Raw genomic sequence first — 17,579 nt, 5'->3', positions numbered from 1 at the left:
GAGTAATACACATATCAAGAAAAGGGTAACAGACCATGTGTCAGTATACACCACAGAGTTGTTGGCATTGGTACTGTCATTGAAATGGATAGAGGAGAAAGAAATACATAATAGTGTAATTGCATCTGACAGATTTTCAGCATTATCGAGTATACGATCGGGTAGATCTTCATCTAGAATGGACATAATAAATGAAATATATCTAATTTTATATAAAATGCAAATCAAAGGCATAGCAACTCGTTTCATCTGGGTTCCTGCTCATGTTGGTGTGGAGGGTAATGAACAGGTGGATATTCTGGCAAAACAAACACTCAGAAGTATGAACATAGACATAGAAGTTCCACTCAGTAAAGCGGAGGTTAAAACATTCATACAGAAATATGCACAAACAACATGGCAAGATCATTGGGACCTTAGTGATACAGGAAGACATCTTTATCAAATTCAAAGGTATGTGGGGGATGGAAGGAAGGTGGGGTTTAAAAGAAGGGAGGAAAATGTCCTTTCTCAGATAAGAATAGGTCATACAGGTCTCAATCATACATTAAGTATAATAGGAAAGCATCCAACCGGAAAGTGTATACACTGTAGCCAGCCAGAAACTGTTGAGCATGTTTTACTGCTTTGCAGGAAATATAGTACTCAGAGAAATTTGTTTTTCCAGACACTGAAGAAAGCAAAATTCCATGACTTGTCGCTATCAGGACTGTTAGGGAAAACATCAGGCAATATATATTGTGAGATTATTAAGTTTCTAAGAGAAATTGATCAATTTAAAATAATCTAGAGTTTTGGTTCTTTGTTTTGGTTCTTTTGTTTATTGTTTTCTGCTTAGTCTCTTGTCCACACTCCAGTCCAGTTGGTGGCGGTAATGCACCTACAAGTTGGTTTGCCAACCGCCAATAAACACGAAAGAAGAAGAACAAGATGATGATGAAGAAGAAGAAGAGGCAGTCAAGGGTTATGGCTCGAAAGGATCCGTCTTGTGTAAAACTCTCGCGAGAGTTTGGCTGAATGTCACGTGGCGAAATGTTTACGTTTGGCAGGCAGCCTTTCAGTTACGATCGTTATCAGTGGGCCACAGCAAATGAGGATGAGAAGCTAAACTATCTATTAATTATGTCAATTACAGGGAGTGTGATTGTTGAAATAGGGTGTTAGCGGTCTTGCTGGTGTTCAGAGAAGAATGACAACAGTGTAGATCACCAACACCATGGTTTATTTTTTATTCACAGGCAAGTCAACGTTGTCGCAGAAAAAGTCCCAAGATAGCTCCTGGTGCAATAAAATTTTCCCTTGCAGTGTTTTACTACTATGTCTGATGTTTCTCTATTAATATTGCTGCTGCATTAATGTGTATGTTGCATCATGTTACTGCTGTAGATGTGTTTCCGAGCCGCTCCGATTACAACGAGAGTTACAACGAGAACGTGACGTCATATTTACACTAGACGGATCCTTTCTAGCCATAACCGCAGTCAAAGGGTTAATCGAACGCAGAGGCACGTGATTCGACTCCTGCGGAAGGGATCGTAGTTGTAAACAGAACCGGTAAATGGTCTGAGATACCCGTTGCTGCACAGATTTGATCCACAGAGACAGACAGTCCAAACGATAATACTGAGTCCAAAGTCTGTCCTTTTTCGTGTGTTGGGCCAGCCACGGACTGAACGAGACCAAAAGGATCAATGAGATTTAAAAAGTCCCTAACCAGAGGTTTGGACTCGCAACACAGCTGAAGAATGTACAGTCACCGCAGTAAAAACATCACTCAAAACACACCTGTTCAACACTGCATTCAACCACTGACCACCCCACCCCCCCCTATTTTTTGCTTTTGTTTATCTCTTTTTGTATTTATCTTTGTTTTTTCTTTTCTGTCAAAGTGTCTTTGAGTTTTTAGAAAAGCGCTATACAAGTCGAATGTATTATTATGATTATCTTAAAAAATGCTGTTGTGTCTCGTCAAATGTGTTAGTTATGTTTATGTATTTTGTCTGTCATTTCCTGTTCTATTTCGTATATGGCTTCGCCCTCTAAGGCTATCGCTATTGGCGCAGGGGGATTACCCAATAGCGATAGCCTTAGAGGGCTGCGCCATTTACTCATTGAAACTGGGGTTACAGTAGGTAACCTCAGTTTTATTTTGTATTTACCTCTTGTCTTTCATTTCAGGCCCTGTTTTCTTCCTCCCCTTGTGTGTTTTTCCCGCCATCATCAGTGTCTGCCCCGCCCCTGATTGTTTCCACCTGTTCCCACTCACTTCATGTTTAAATACTCCTATCTCTCCCCTGTCCTGTGTCAGTTCGTCTTGTTTGTTTCCCCGAATGGTCGTGCCAAGCCTCAGCTCTGAAAGGATCGTTTTTCATTCATGTCAGGTTTTGTTATATTTCTTTGTTTTGTTAGGCTTAAGTTTTGATTAAGTCCTCTTTTTGTTACGTTAGTTTTTTCCTCCGTGTGAGTGCTTTTTGTTATTTCCACTAGGCCTACCTACTCTGTTAAGAGGGATTACCTGATCTGTTAAAATAAATACACTTTTTTATTACATTCAAGACTTTGTGTCTGGGTCATGCATTTGGGTTCATCAGTTTGTGTCGAGGTCCTTACAAATGCTTTGTCACCACGCTCTCAGGGTCGGTTCACCCAGATTTAAAATAATATATTTTATCTTACCTTGAGAGGTTTCAGCCAGGCAGATGATTCTGATTTTACTTACCAAGGTTTTGAGATATAAATCTCTGAGACTTCTGCCCTCAGCCGCAACATAGATAGAGATCTCGAAACATGGGCAAGTAAAACCAAAACTACCCACATGGCTAGAAACCAGAAAGGAAAGTGTGTCATATTTATTCATTGCTGTAGTTTACTGAACCAACCCTATAAAACATGCCTTTTTTTTTTAAAGTTTATATTTTGGGTGCCTTGTAAGTAAGGCAGTTTAGCATGTCACCTTCTTTTGCTTTCATGGTATTTTCTCATTCTTTTGAAAATGTGTAATACTTGTAATTACAAAATGTATAGCGCATTACAGAAAAGCTTTTCATAATAATCTCACTGTTGTTCACACTTTAGTTCAATCTCTCTGGTCAAATTACAGAAGGAACGAGAATGATGTCAAGAATTAGGGAAGGAAACAGCGTTGTGATGGGATTTCATTTTCAACAAAAGTGAAAGAGGACTTAAAACTAAAGCTGACAGTAGAATGCTTTTCTCTGAAACCAAGAACTTCTTTGTAAACATGTGACCTTATGGGGGGCGTATCATATACTATCTATTTTTACTTTAACATCGAAAAACTGAAGTGAAAATTAAAAGGAAATGAATATCAGCGTCCATCAGATATTACTTATAATAGTAGTATATTCCCTCCACAAATGTCCTGACAGTGTAACTACCACGCAGCTACAGTGGAAAGAAACTATTGAAACTTGCATTTTCGTCTGAGCAAGGTGTTAACCACTGATGCACACGTACAAAATCAGACGATGCAGGGACTAACCCACACTCTGTGTTGCTTAATGTAATAGTCCACGCAAATCTAAAGCAACTTGATTTGCATCAGTGGTTCTCAAACTTTTTCTGTCAGGCCCCCCCTTTGGGGAAAAAAAAAAGTCGGGCCCCCCCAACACAAATAGTCAGGCTCAGTGGCAGCGCGAGAGATTTATTTTGGGGGTGCTGTGGGGTAGCTTGACGTTTCATAGTGGGTGCTAAAACATTTAGGGTTTCCCATTAATGTACTGGTCGCTACAGTGGAATTTTCTACTGCAACACTCCCCACGCAAATGTACCCACGACTGTTACAATGAAGGCCCATAATCAGCTCATGGCATATAGGTGTAAACAGGGGTAAAGTGCTATTTTTATAGGTGGTGTGTGGACCTCACATAGCGGGGTCCGAGGGCAAGCTCCCCCGGGAAGATTTATTTTTAAATATTGAAGTTAAAAGCATCAATCTGGTGCACTTTGAGAGCAAAATGAAGAGATCTATGGATACATCTCTCAACACCCATTTGAAACAGAACTGTAAACAGATTTACTTTTTCTTTATGGATATTTTACAAATCACCCTTTTAAACTTTATTCTTTTTTTACTGTCATATAGTATTTCATACCTGTTTTTCATTTATTCTCTTATTTTTTTATAATGATCATATAAACGTGTGCCTCGGAAATAATTGTTTACATTAATGGTGACCAAAACGTTTGAGACCCACTGAGATAACTTGGATTAAAGTTAACTATCTAAACACTGAGAGTCCTTTAGTTCACTGAGCCTCTCAGTCTGACAGGAGAAGACTCTCCTCCACTTTGTTTTTGAAAAAACTCCTTATATCCGTTAGCGTAGCTCGCTAGCACCAGAAGCTAATAACAACGATCTCCAGTGCCGGTGCGCTCTCTCTCTCTCTTTCGCTCGTGCACACACACAGAGCCGAGCTTTAATGAAACACAGAGACCCAGACGTAATAGTACTGTACTGTATCATATTATTTTCGAATCAATAATTTTTCTTATTTTTTATAACTTTTTTTCCTCCTGGTCTCTCGGGTTAAATATGAGTGTTTACAGATCCAAAAAGTTACACTTTTTAGATTCCTATTATAACACATGATGTTAAAATGTATACCTCAACATCTCAAATTCATTACATTAAAGTAATATGACCACGAGGGTAGGCGAGGGGAATAAGTGAGGTATTGTTTGTGGTTTTGAAGTTTCACTTTCCAGCCTGGTAGAAATTTCCCTGATCACAGGAAGTATGATGAGGTAAGGAAGTGAAAAGAGTATTTAAGAGGGATCCTCAGCCTCTACCTCTTCACAGTCCTCCTGTCAACAAACAGTGCTCTCTCAGACTAGCTAACATCTCTGGCTGCACTTGTTACTGCTCGTTCTATCATCTTCACAGCAAGAATCAAGATTTGTTCTAGCACTAGTGTCTTCTCGACCAAAAAGGAAAGCAACAATGTCCGGCATCATGAAAATGTTTCTGCTCCTGGCTGTCATCGTCTGCATCACTGAAGCCCAACGTAAGTGTTTGTAATATATCAGCATTTACAACTCTTACACAGAAAATGTCAGGTGTTTAATATACTTTTGTATTCGTCTCAGTAACTGTTAGATGAAATATGTGCACTGAAAACAAATTGTAATTCAATTAAATCCTTGTCTTTTTCTGTATAGGTCATCAATCAGGAGGCTGTCTGTGTCAACGTGTCAGGAGTAAAATACGCTCAAAAGTAAAGGACATCCAAATCTACCCGGCAACCACGTTCTGTGACAAAGTGGAGATTGTGTAAGTTACAGTAAAATGGTTTATTAATTGCTATTAGGACAATGTATCTACTTGGCACCAATAAAACCTAGAAATTCACTTTAATTCAGATGCATCAAAGGTTAGAGTTCAGCCTCAGTTGGGTGGAACATTATAATGCACTTCTAGTTATCTGCCTAATGATTTATGAATGTTTGTTAATATACATTATTTGGTTAAAATATGTTTCTAACGTGAGGTCTCCTCTGTCCATTTCAACAGTGTCACCGACAGAAGGGGAGCTCGCTTCTGCCTGGACCCAGAGTTGGCGGCAGTCCAGAGAGTCATGGCTTCCATCATGTAAGCATACCAGACATCAATCCAAGCCTTACCTTCAAATACACTGACCATCCAATGACAATGTTTACTCTGTCAGTGATTCTCTATATTTGATGGAACAGTAATGAGTGATGTGATGCCTTCTTCTCCGGACTTTTGTATCTTATGTTTCTGGTTTTGTTTTTGATTTATAGAAAAGCCAGAACCACAGCCAGACCAGCTGCGCTCACTTCCAGCCCAGACAGCACCAACACAGCTAGCCTCTAATTCTTCAACTCCTGGGATCAAAAAAAAGCTAAAATGACCTCTGACCCCGTTTGAAAATGCACCTTCAAGGAATGTAGATGTGAACTGAATTAAACTGTTTGTCTATTTATCCTCTATTTATACTCTGTAGTATATCTCTGTTATTTTTTACATTTCTTTTATTCGTTTTTGTAAATTAATGTATGTGTTGAACCAAGTCCTTTGCCTTTTGGTAATTTCAGTGTTTTTCTAAATAAACATAAAATCAATGGAGCATTGAGTGCTTGTTTTCTGTTCAAAGTCTGATTATGTTGTGTCAACAAACACTGCTACCTTGTGGTTCAGGGCTGCCAATGCAAGATGTTAATTACATGTGTCAGGTCATGTAGGCTATCCTGTTTTAGATTGAGTTAATCTCTAAGAAGTTTTCTAGACATGATTAATATGGCTAACATATGCAACAGATAGCATGAGGGCTCCAAAGCTGCAGGGAGATGACAGGAGGTAAACTGTCAACATGTGATTCTGCTAAATTCTGATAGGGGCGGTTCAGGTCAGCTGAGTTTCATAGGCTGGAATCCTTCACACACACACACACACACACACACACACACACACACACACACACACACACACACACACACACACACACACACACACACACACACACACACACACACACACACACACACACACACACACACACACACACACACACACACACACACACACACACACACACACTCTGGCAGTCATATCATGGAGATTCACTGGTTGCCTATCCTAGCCCTAACTTTAACCAAGGCCACAGTTTAACCATGTTTTATACAAAGAAGATACTGCCTGTCTATCTGAATTTCGAAATATGACCTTTGAGTTGAAACGTATACAGGACTGTCTCAGAAAATTAGAATATTGTGATAAAGTTCTTTATTTTCTGTAATGCAATTAAAAAAAACAAAAATGTCATACATTCTGGATTCATTACAAATCAACTGAAATATTGCAAGCCTTTTATTATTTTAATATTGCTGATTATGGCATACAGCTTAAGAAAACTCAAATATCCTATCTCTAAATATTAGAATATCATGAAAAAGTATACTAGTAGGGTGTTCAACGAATCACTTGAATCGTCTAATTAACTCGAAACACCTGCAAGGGTTTCCTGAGCCTTGAAAAACACTCAGCTTGGTTCAGTAAACTAAATCACAAGTATGGGGAAGACTGCTGATCTGACTGCTGTCCAGAGGGCCGTCATTGACACCCTCCATCAGGAGGGTAAGACACAAAAAGAAATTTCTCAAAGAGCAAGCTGTTCACAGAGTGCAGTTTCAAAGCACATCCACAAAAAGTCTGTTGGAAGGGGGAAATGTGGCAGGAAACGCTGCACAACCAAGAGAGATGACCGCAGCCTTAACAGCATTGTGAAGAAGAGTCGCTTCCAGAATTTGGGGGAGCTTCAAAGACAGTGGACTGAAGCTGGAGTCCAGGTATCAAAAGTCACTGTTCACAGACGTGTCCGGGAAATGGGCTACAATAGCCGTATTCCCATGGTCAAGCCACTTCTGAACTCAAGACAACGGAAGAGGCGTCTGACTTGGGCTAAGGAAAAGAAGCACTGGACAGTTGCACAGTGGTCCAAAGTCCTCTTTTCAGACGAAAGCAAGTTTTGTATTTCATTTGGAAGTCAAGGCGCCAGAGTCTGGAGAAAGGCTGGAGAGGAGCAAAATCCAAGTTGCTTGAAATCCAGTGTGAAGTTCCCACAGTCAGCGATGGTTTGGGGAGCCATGTCAGCTGCTGGTGTTGGTCCACTGTGTTTCATCAAGCCCAGAGTAAATGCAGCTGTGTACCAAGAGATTTTAGAGCACTACATGCTTCCGTCTGCTGAAAAGCTCTATGGAGATGAGGAATTCATTTTCCAGCATGATCTGGCACCTGCCCACAGTGCCAAAACCACCAGTAACTGGTGTACTGACCATGGCATTACTGTCCTCGATTGGCCTGCAAATTCCCCTGACCTGAACCCCATAGAGAATATGTGGGGTATTGTGAAGAAGAAGCTGAAAGACACCAGACCCAACAATGCTAATGAGCTAAAGGCCGCTATTGAAGCATCCTGGGCATCCATAACACCTCAGCAATGCCACAGGCTGATTGCCTCCATGCCACGCCGCATTGATGCAGTAATCCGTGCAAAAGGATTCCCAACCAAGTACTGAGTGCATTAATGGACATTTTCAAATGTTTGATTGTGTTTTGCTGTTATAAATCTTTTTTTTTTACTTGGTCTGAGGAACTATTCTAATTTTTTGAGATAAGATTTTTGAGTTTTCTTAAGCTGTATGCCATAATCAGCAATATTAAAATAATAAAAGGCTTGCAATATTTCAGTTGATTTGTAATGAATCCAGAATGTATGACATTTTTGTTTTTTTAATTGCATTACAGAAAATAAAGAACTTTATCACAATATTCTAATTTTCTGAGACAGTCCTGTATATATAACTCAAATATTGAGGACATTTTTTTTCCTGTTATATGTTTAAACTTCCAATTCAATACATCACTAAGCCAAATTCGGTATTTTTACTTGATACATTTAGTTCCTTTCCAGTTTTCAATAATTATAGAAAAATATGAAATCAACAACAAAATGAAGATATCAATATGAAGTTTTTACAAATCCTTCGGGGGAATTTGAGTAGACACTCCGTTTGGTGATTATATTTGTTAAATATATAAGAAATACATGTAAACTAGTCCTACATTAACCATCGGCAATGTTAAAGTGATACATACATCAATACATAAATAATCACAATTCCATAACAAAACATGAATCAACTGTAACCCACGTGTTGGAGGGCCACTCAACTAATGTGTAAATAATTTGAACTTTGCGAGAAGCTAATGTTCACACTGTTGTAAATACCTGAGTTCTATCTGCATTAATATTTGTTTTATGATTTGGCATAATATAGTTCTCTGATATAGCCTACTTATTTGTGTGCAACAGCCTGGAGGGCTTTATGGTATCACTTCCACACATGGACCCGCCACAGTCTCGCCGCTGCGAGGCTCCACTAGCGTCTCTGTTGTCAGAGAGGTGCGTTCAGTGCCCTGCTGCCGTGTGGACATCTCAGCTCTCTGTTTACTCTCTGTGTGTCCAAAAGTCATGGATGAACCAACCGAAGAACAAACATAGCCTACAGATTTTTTTCGTTCAGCATGTCAACTCAGCTCCACTGTGACAAAGAAAGAAAGAAATCACTGTGTTAACTCAACCGGAGAGGAAAGGAAATGTTGACAGGTTGAGGTAAGTGTTACAATAAGCTTTTGTCCTTCATGTAAACGCTTAAAATATTGTTTTTTAATGAATTAAATACAATACACACTATGCAATGATAATAGAAAATCCAGTGATTATTACGTTATTTGAATAATCTTTTTCAAGTTTTTTTAGTTGTAGCCTATATGATATATATTTTTAGTTTGACGTTATTCCCAAACGCCCATGGCATGACTTCGGTTCCTGTTTTTGCAAGTCACCGTATCTGGCACCCCAACGTGCTGACGTGCAGCAGCAGACAGATTTTGCAGATGGCGGATGGTCATCTGATTATTTATTTTGGTGACGAAGCAGGTGGATTGCAATGGAAAGTGAGCTCAGATAATGCTGATATAGAGCACCGATAAAAGAGGTAGACAACGTTTACCATAAATAGGACTAATGATAGGCCTAATGCCTTTCTTTGAGTTTTACAAAACAAGCAAGGTTTGTTTATTTATTAAACAGGCAGTGTGTCCTGATCTCAGAAAGTGTCATTTCCTTGTGGGAATGAGCTTGCTTTAATCCTCAATTGGGCTGTTTGTATAGGCCCTGAGCATAGCTGGCTGGTATGAGGGGACTGACCGGACTGACATTAACTGATATTCATGACAGCGCTGTAACAAGATCCTGCAGTTATATTCGGAGCAGGGCTGAAACGGGACGCTATGCACTTTGCACTTGCAGAACAAGACTCTGTCGTGTTTACTCAAACTTAACCTTAGGCTAACCAAATTATACTTACCATATTGATTAGCGTCACTTCGGACTGCCATCAGCACCTAGCAGAGTGGACCTCCACACTTTCACCCTACAACGTCTCCTGTGGTCTGCCTAACTGATCCGGTGTCAAAATGTCCTCACAACGGGGAGACATTCCAGGTAAGGCAGGATTTTTGTTATATTACTGAAATAATCTTAATATTTGTTATTTGTAAAAGTATTTCAATCTTAGTGGCAATGTCAGAAAAGTTTCTCCATGTGAAATAAAACACACAAACAATGAATACTTCTTTATTCCCATCTTTCAGCACTTGAGTCTGGCACATCTTCTGGGCTCTTCGGTGCCTTTTCTTGTCCAATTGGAATGAACCGGCACACTGTAAGCTATGATGACCTCATGGATGCCACCATGCATTCGCCACCTTCAGACTTCAACGTTAACATCTTTTGGAAAGACCCTGTCATCCCACAGCACAAGTTCAGGAACACTGCAGAGGTGCTTTCCTATTTGTTCTTACTATAATACCCAAAATGTTTTTGAACTGGTTATACATCTTGTTAGAGTCTAACAAGATGTTTGCCTGGGCTTGTGGGGAACTTCCATAAGCATGATGCAGGACTGACAACGTTTCATTTGTTCTCACTTGTTGTGTAACTGGTTTGTAAATGAATCCTTATAAACTTGTATCACCAGGAAAGTGGGAGTGCTGGGAAGTTGGTGACTTTTGAGGCAGGGGCACCAGTCAATCCCCAAGTTCCTGTTGTGAAAGCCAAAGCCAACTCTTTGATGAGCACACTTATGATAAGTAAGTCAACTAAAACCAGCTGAAACCCTAATTGAAGACCATTTATTTTCAATTTGATAAATAACAACACACACAAGTTAATTACACAATTAATTGATTCACCTCACATCACATCAATGTGTTAGTCGCACCTATGATTGTTCAAATTGTACTTCCTTGGATGGCACATTTAAATAAAAACAATCTACAGAGCATCATATTTAAAACATTGACTCATTTGTACTGTGGACTGTTTACCTTTCATCACTTAGAGCAGACCCAAGACAACCTCCATAGGTTTGAGCACCAGGCAGGGCTCACTGATGCTGGGTATTCTCCCCACAAGGGGCTTTCTGCTGAGGAGACTCGCTTTCACCGTCTGGGTGACGGCACCTTGCCAGTGAGTATGAACACATGTGTTGTAAAATACTCTTGATGTGCAGGGAGCAAAGAAAAATATCTCTAATGCCTCAAATAATAATAAATACATATCACCTTAATGTGTGACATGTGCTTTAGAGAATGCACAACCTGAATAAGTAGAGGGAAAATACAGTTTCTTGTACATTTTTGGCTAATTTAAATATTTTCTGGAAAATGAAAGGTCACACGTCTGACCTGGAGTGTGTTTTGCCTAGAACGTCATATAGAATCCCGGATTGAGCATGACTATGTGAGGGTATGGGTTCTGTTGTTTTTTCACTTGTATTCACGTTATTCCTCTACAGCTGTACATGTTTGGCAAGACTGTTTGTATTCCGATTTATTGGATACTATGGGCTTGGGAATAGTATCAGATTATCACACAAGCTCTTCATTATTTCCCCATTTCACATCTCTTAATTTCATTATCCTAATACATTGTGCTAACATCCCATAAACTGATGCAATAATAATTTCTCATGCATCAAAATAAAACTTGGACAATTGTAAATACATGATAGTATATTTAATTAAACCAGTTTAAAGATTGTTAGGCTTTATCTTTGTGTATGTGATGGAAGGTATAGCAAAGAAGGTATGAAAGTTACAGAGGGTTGCATATGTTTCAAGTGCACTCAGCTGACCTACAGCATAGCCTAATAACATTCCAAAGTGATCACAAATAGGGACTATATTCCTACTAAAATAGTGATAGAGTCTGTGTTAATACTCAAATAAGTAAGTATTAGTGTGAAAACAAAATTATAAAACCAATTCTTTAACATGTTGACAATCCTTGTAAACAAGTTACGTAATCTGCTCTATGCTGGTTTAATAGAATGGAGTTTCCGGTAGAAATGTTGCCAAGCAACGCCCTTAAATGAATCGAGCGCCCTTGTGTTGTCAAACGGACCAATCAGCGAGCTCCTAACAAAAGACACTATTTGGAGGCCCTTTCTGGTTTATGCCGACGATACCGTTTTTGTTTTCGCGAAAAAACCAGTTAAACAGCTAATTATGGATAAAATTAAGGAATCTGTCGGAATGGAGCGTCAAAGAAAGATTATCATAAAAAGGTATGTCGATGAATTACTGTGTAAGCTGTAGCTATTTGTACACTCCGAACGAAAAGCAGGCCGTTAGCAAATCATCACTGTAGGGCAGCTAGCTGGGCTAGCATTCGTGCTAACCTGAGTAAACAAACTAGCGTATGCATTATATATCTCCCCGCCAATGTCAGTTCAACTACTGTGGTTATACCTGGGTCAGTAAAAGTTGATTCACAGAAACTAGGGCTGGCTAAGTAAGAAACGTAAACGTAGTGTGTAACTTGATGGTTATTATAGTAGCTAACGTTAGTTGTTAGGTTGCAGTCCTGCAGTTCTCTTTCTACATCCATGGCCTGCCACGGTTACCGTTAGCTCAGCATCAGTTAATGATCCTTCAGATCCCATTCTAACTTGGTCTCCTGAGGCAAAGTAGCTTCAGCTGTGCGCCTCATCTTTTCTTTTGGTTTTCATTCTAAAGAGGCTATCTGGACTGAGGCCCTAGCTAGCTGAATTATATAAAACGAGATTACAAGCAGCAATAGTCTTGCTTTCACATTTGCTATCGCTTTATTTAAAACTAACACACCACTAGCCGCACGTTTGCCTGCCCTGTGTGCTTACTTTAAGTGTCAATAAGTAAATTACTTATTTACTTTTACTCATATTTGTTATACAATATACCTGCTTCATTGAGGGGCACAGGGTCTAACATGCTTTAATGTTTTCTCTTTTCCCCTGCCCCAATACTTAAATCACACAACAACAGTTGAACTGTCAAAATGTTGTTGTGTCCTGATATTCTGGCTGAGGTCCAGCAGGGTGGGAGCAGTGATGAAATCCAAGGATACAAACCCAAATAATATTACAGGGCATTAAAAGCCAAGGGGGGACTCTTTCCTTTGCAAGATAGCCGTTACCCTATGCAGAATGCAGGACCACATCTACTAGAAGATATTGATATACGTGTATGGAAGGACCCTCAAGATAGGATGGGGAAAATGCCCACATTGAATGGAAACTTAACTTCAATACTCTAACAGAAAGAAGTACAGGAATAAATCTAAAGATAAAGGCAAGTATTGTGGAACATACATTTGCCTACTTAGAGTTGTAAAGACTATTATTTGTTGCTTTTATTGTCATTTGTACATAGCTACAGTGTAGTTATGTCGATGAAAATCTTAGGTCCCAGGCTCCTCCAACAGTGCAACACAATACAACAGATAAAATAGTGCAAGTAAATACAATAAAATAGAATAGAAGTATTGCCATAAGAGTCGAAGTGATACATAATTTGTAAGTTACAAACAGGTGAATGTTATGGATGTTCTTAGTTGCAAATCCACTGCAGGTTATATTCACTTGGACCGGTGGTAGAGCAAGGTGTTTTTTGACTGAGTTTGTATTAGTATGTGTAGTTTATATTCATTGCTGTAATGATCTTCAAATAGTATGACCTATTGGCTCAGCGCTTACATTATGAAACTATGTTATTTATTTAGACTATTAATAAAGTAGTTCATCGTCCACTTTTCTTGTTTTATTATACAGCAGTCCTCTCTTTGTGTCTTACCTATCTCTCTTTTCTTGCCCATGACACATTTGCACAGCAGGTTTTGGCTCCAACAATGTGTGTGTGACGCACTTTCTTGGTCTGCAGGTCCAAAAAAACACTGCTGACCTTCTGTCATTGTGTATTCAGGGAGAGTTTGCTCTTTAAAAAAAAAAGATCAATGCTCTATTGCAAACATTGGCTGTTAGTGTGACACAGCCTTGCCTCTTGTACAGAGTGATACCTCAAAATTGATCATCCAGACACTTGCCATTATTGATATCAAAAGATTGTGCAATCACTTTTAAATGTACCTCGTGAATCTAGAACATAGAAGATAATCTTTGATTGTTTCTTTCATTGCTTAATTTTCTCTCTTTGCAGAAGTTGAGAATGCCAACCGGGGACTTCAAGGAGGACAGGTGTACAACATCAGCACAATCCACCCCCAGTGTCACCCCTTGTGTCACCCCTTGTGTCACCCCTTGTGTCAGCCCTTGTGTCACCCCCAGCGTCACCCCCTGTGTAACTCCCCACACGTCACCGGCTGTTAGTCGCAGGTAAGCATCAAGCTACTGAGATATTTTTTTGCTCGTGTTGTTATTGTCATTTTTCAACATGGCTCAAATGATGATATGTTACTTTTTTCTTTTGCTTGCCCTAAATACAGGAACTGGTTCCAGCTGAGTCCTGCACCTTTTCTTGCCCCACCAGAGCTCAACAGTCCCAACCCCACCACAAACATGGGAGGAAATGAGGGAGGAGGAGGAGGAGGAGGAGGAGGAGGAGGAGAGAGGTGGAGCTTCTTTGGAACTCGATCTGTGGTACAGAAGTCCCCCACTGACCCAGGCTGTGAAACCGGCTCAGGTGAGACATTTATGGCGCATTTCCACGGCAGGGCCTCGCACAGCTTAGTACGGTATAGTTAGGCCTTGGTAGGCCAGGCTCACTTTATGCTGCTTTTCCATTACAGTTTAGGAACTGGGGTAGTAACTATAGTAACGCAGTGTCAGCGGAGCCGTGATGTCATCTTCAATGCGAAACACAAAACCAACATCAACCGTTAGCTGTTAGCACTCTCTCTTTCTGAACAGATATGAGGAGCTCACAGCTCCTCATATCTGTTCAGAAACTAGACAAAAGTGAAACAAGTACAAACCACAGACTGTCTGTGTCATGGCGAATACAGTCGCTGGTTTATTTATTTCTGTATAGGCCGTTGTTGTGAGTGTGGACTGTCGGAACAGTCGGAACATATACAACGTTAGCTTAGTCGATCTCCATTTAGACAACACGCATTTTAAAAGGTTTTTCGCCTGCCGTGCGTCTGCAGACTAATTAATTAAATCACGGTAAAATATGTTAATTTTGTTGTAGTTGCCAGCGATTCTCTCACTAGTTTAGCATACTCAGCTCGGTTGTCGGCCCGGAAAGAAACTCGATTTTGGAGAGCCTGAAAAACTGTGTACAAAAAAAGTACCCGCTAGCCGGACTACGCCTAGTTGAAACGCAACCAAAAACGGGCCGGGCACGGCACGCTTAAACCGCGCTCCACGCTGTAGTGGAAATGCGCCATTATACCCAATGTTGCTTTTGGGTAGGGATGGGTATCGTTAAGGTTTTAACTGTACTGCTACTTTTATTGATACCGCTTATCGATCCGGTAACAGGTAAACAAATTGTGAATAAAATTAACATTGCTTTTTATTTAAATTAAATAAATCATATTTCACATCAAAAGAAAACAACAATGTTTTAACAAATCTCGAGTTCTCTCCGCCATCTCCGCCCTGTGTGTGTGTGTTGCTGCATGTAGCAGCCACGTGTGTGTAAACTGCCCCGCCCCCTCGCACACAGACTGGAGAGAGAGATATTTCGTCTGGATTGGAAAGATCGAAAATACTAAAAACAATCATAGACGCATTTTGCAGTCTTTTTGCATATTAGAAACGGAGTTGGCGACTCTAAAATTGCAATATAATGTTTGTGTAGCATAATACATAATACATATATTTTAGATGTCTCCAGTACCGATACAAATACCGATAATGCTGGAGCTTAATGCTACCACGGTCTTTAATAATTCAGCACCGGGGCCTGTTTAATACTGGGGCTCGGTACCCATCCCTACTTTTGTTCTCGACTGTATCACGATATTTATGCCTAGTTGATTGGATAGAATCTCAAAGCAAGAGGTTTTACATGTGCCACCCAAAAGTGTTCTGTATAGGAAGGTATAAGTAAGGTAGTCCCACTAAGCAAAAATAACGACACAATATAGCATCCTCACTTGTATTACTAGTACTCCTATTATGTTAAGACTTTCCTCTCTTCCTCGTCTTTCCTTCAGGCTTCTCATTGCAGTCCTACTTCGGCATGCAGAAGTCCTCCACCATGGATAGCACTAACACCCAGGTCAACTTCAAGGTGGACGACCCTGCCAACTTCATGCCCCCGAAGATTGAAATCTCAGGCCTCGATGCCAACCGAGCTCCTACACGGCCTCACAAACTGAAACCTCGGGACATGAATGTTTTAACACCTTCGGGCTTCTGAAGCCAAACCAGCTCTTTAAGTGACACCTCTTCCCTCTGCCTGGGAGCTCCTTTTCTTTTCTTGCCCCCCCACCCCCCCTGCATTTCACTCTGGCTGAGAGTACTGCAGACCACCCGTAGTAGTAGCTCATCCTCCTCTCAACTACTCTGATGGACTGCCATCTTCTGCTATCCCTCTCACCCCCCCCCCCAGGCTCACTTGTCCAAATTAACATAATTAAAGTAACTTCATTTGTCATTCCCTATGATGGTTTTGCTTTGTAGTATTATTATTGTTATTCTGTTACGTATTGGGTGCATTAGCATGCATTGCTTTGCTGTCTTTGTTCCATTGTCGATGATGACATGAGATTGAAGTTGTTGACATATTTTTTCAGTCCTTTGCTCAAGTTATTCACTTTAGCATTGCTTCTGGGGAAATGAACCAGCTATTTCATTCATAGTGCTCATTTGCCTCATTTTGTATTTTCTTATGTTATTTTGAACAAGCTCACAGATTTGTAGTTGTAGTGCTTTCTCTGTTAGCATGCAGAGTATAGTGTGGGATGACTGATTTTGTGCCTAAACTTGCAGCATATTTGCTTTATCGAAGTACAGTTTTTGTTTTTATTATATCAAAGAACATATTATTTTACCCTGTGAGAGAGTATGACTGAAGTGATTTTCTAATGATTATTTCCGCTTAACTAAGTTCATACAGTTCTTCTTTAAATCAATCATAATTGTTCATTCTCAATAGGAGTGTAATGGGTTCATTACATTTTTCACTTGCATTACTGTATTATTTAACATGTTATAAAAATACAAAATATTGCCATGGTAACCATTTTTATAACAATTCAAGAGTCCCCGCGTTCCCATTTGAAAAAGATGTTGAATTCCAAAAAGTTATTGCACAAGGGAAATAGTCCCCTACTTAGATCTGTAAATAAATCTGATTCAAGCTAAATTCTTCCTTGTTCTTTTTTCATGGAAACATATACAACAATATAAGTACACAGGGCCCTTCGGAGCACCCCAGTCCTTTATTATATTATTATTATATATATGTTTATTAATATATATATCTGCAAAGTGCACAATCATTTGTATTCCATGTGAATACACAACATCATGCATTTCTTTTTGTGATAAGCATTATGTAGTTGTGTCTTGGAAACAGAACCAATTTAGTCTCAAACATTATTTTTGTATTTATGTTTATTAAAATAAACAAAGGCTTTGAAAGAACGGCCTAATTATATTAAACTGCCACTTTCTCATATTTCATATATTTGCTTTGCTGAATAACTCATGGATGTGGAGTGGATGGCAATATAAAATAG

At 39.6% G+C, this 17,579-nt stretch overlaps 2 protein-coding genes across 4 annotated transcripts; both read left to right on the top strand.

The window, feature by feature from the left end:
• Positions 1-2,291: 2,291 nt before the first annotated feature.
• On the top strand, positions 2,292-6,109 carry LOC307033381 (C-X-C motif chemokine 6-like). 2 transcript variants are annotated; one of them, XM_079671826.1, is made up of 5 exons: positions 2,292-2,460; positions 4,935-5,027; positions 5,182-5,293; positions 5,534-5,611; positions 5,785-6,109. In XM_079671826.1, the coding sequence occupies exons 2-5, from the start codon at positions 4,964-4,966 to the stop codon at positions 5,855-5,857; spliced, it is 327 nt and encodes a 108-aa protein (XP_079527952.1). In that variant the 5' UTR covers positions 2,292-2,460; positions 4,935-4,963; the 3' UTR covers positions 5,858-6,109. The 2 variants fall into 2 exon arrangements, with proteins under 2 accessions (XP_079527952.1, XP_079527953.1); XM_079671827.1 differs by lacking the exon at positions 2,292-2,460 and having other exon boundaries at positions 4,790-5,027.
• Positions 6,110-8,930: 2,821 nt separating this feature from the next.
• On the top strand, positions 8,931-17,203 carry LOC307033374 (putative monooxygenase p33MONOX). Of its 2 annotated transcripts, XM_079671811.1 has the most exons (8): positions 8,931-9,155; positions 9,925-10,049; positions 10,199-10,386; positions 10,585-10,696; positions 10,948-11,075; positions 14,084-14,259; positions 14,370-14,566; positions 16,050-17,203. In XM_079671811.1, the coding sequence occupies exons 2-8, from the start codon at positions 10,022-10,024 to the stop codon at positions 16,253-16,255; spliced, it is 1,035 nt and encodes a 344-aa protein (XP_079527937.1). In that variant the 5' UTR covers positions 8,931-9,155; positions 9,925-10,021; the 3' UTR covers positions 16,256-17,203. The 2 variants fall into 2 exon arrangements, with proteins under 2 accessions (XP_079527937.1, XP_079527938.1); XM_079671812.1 differs by lacking the exon at positions 8,931-9,155 and having other exon boundaries at positions 9,427-10,049.
• Positions 17,204-17,579: the final 376 nt, after the last annotated feature.

Source organism: Notothenia rossii (assembly GCF_949606895.1).
Source record: "Notothenia rossii genome assembly, chromosome: 3".
NCBI lineage: Eukaryota > Metazoa > Chordata > Actinopteri > Perciformes > Nototheniidae > Notothenia > Notothenia rossii.
Note: the sequence above shows the minus strand (reverse complement) of the source record. Positions and strands in the feature narration are given on the sequence as shown.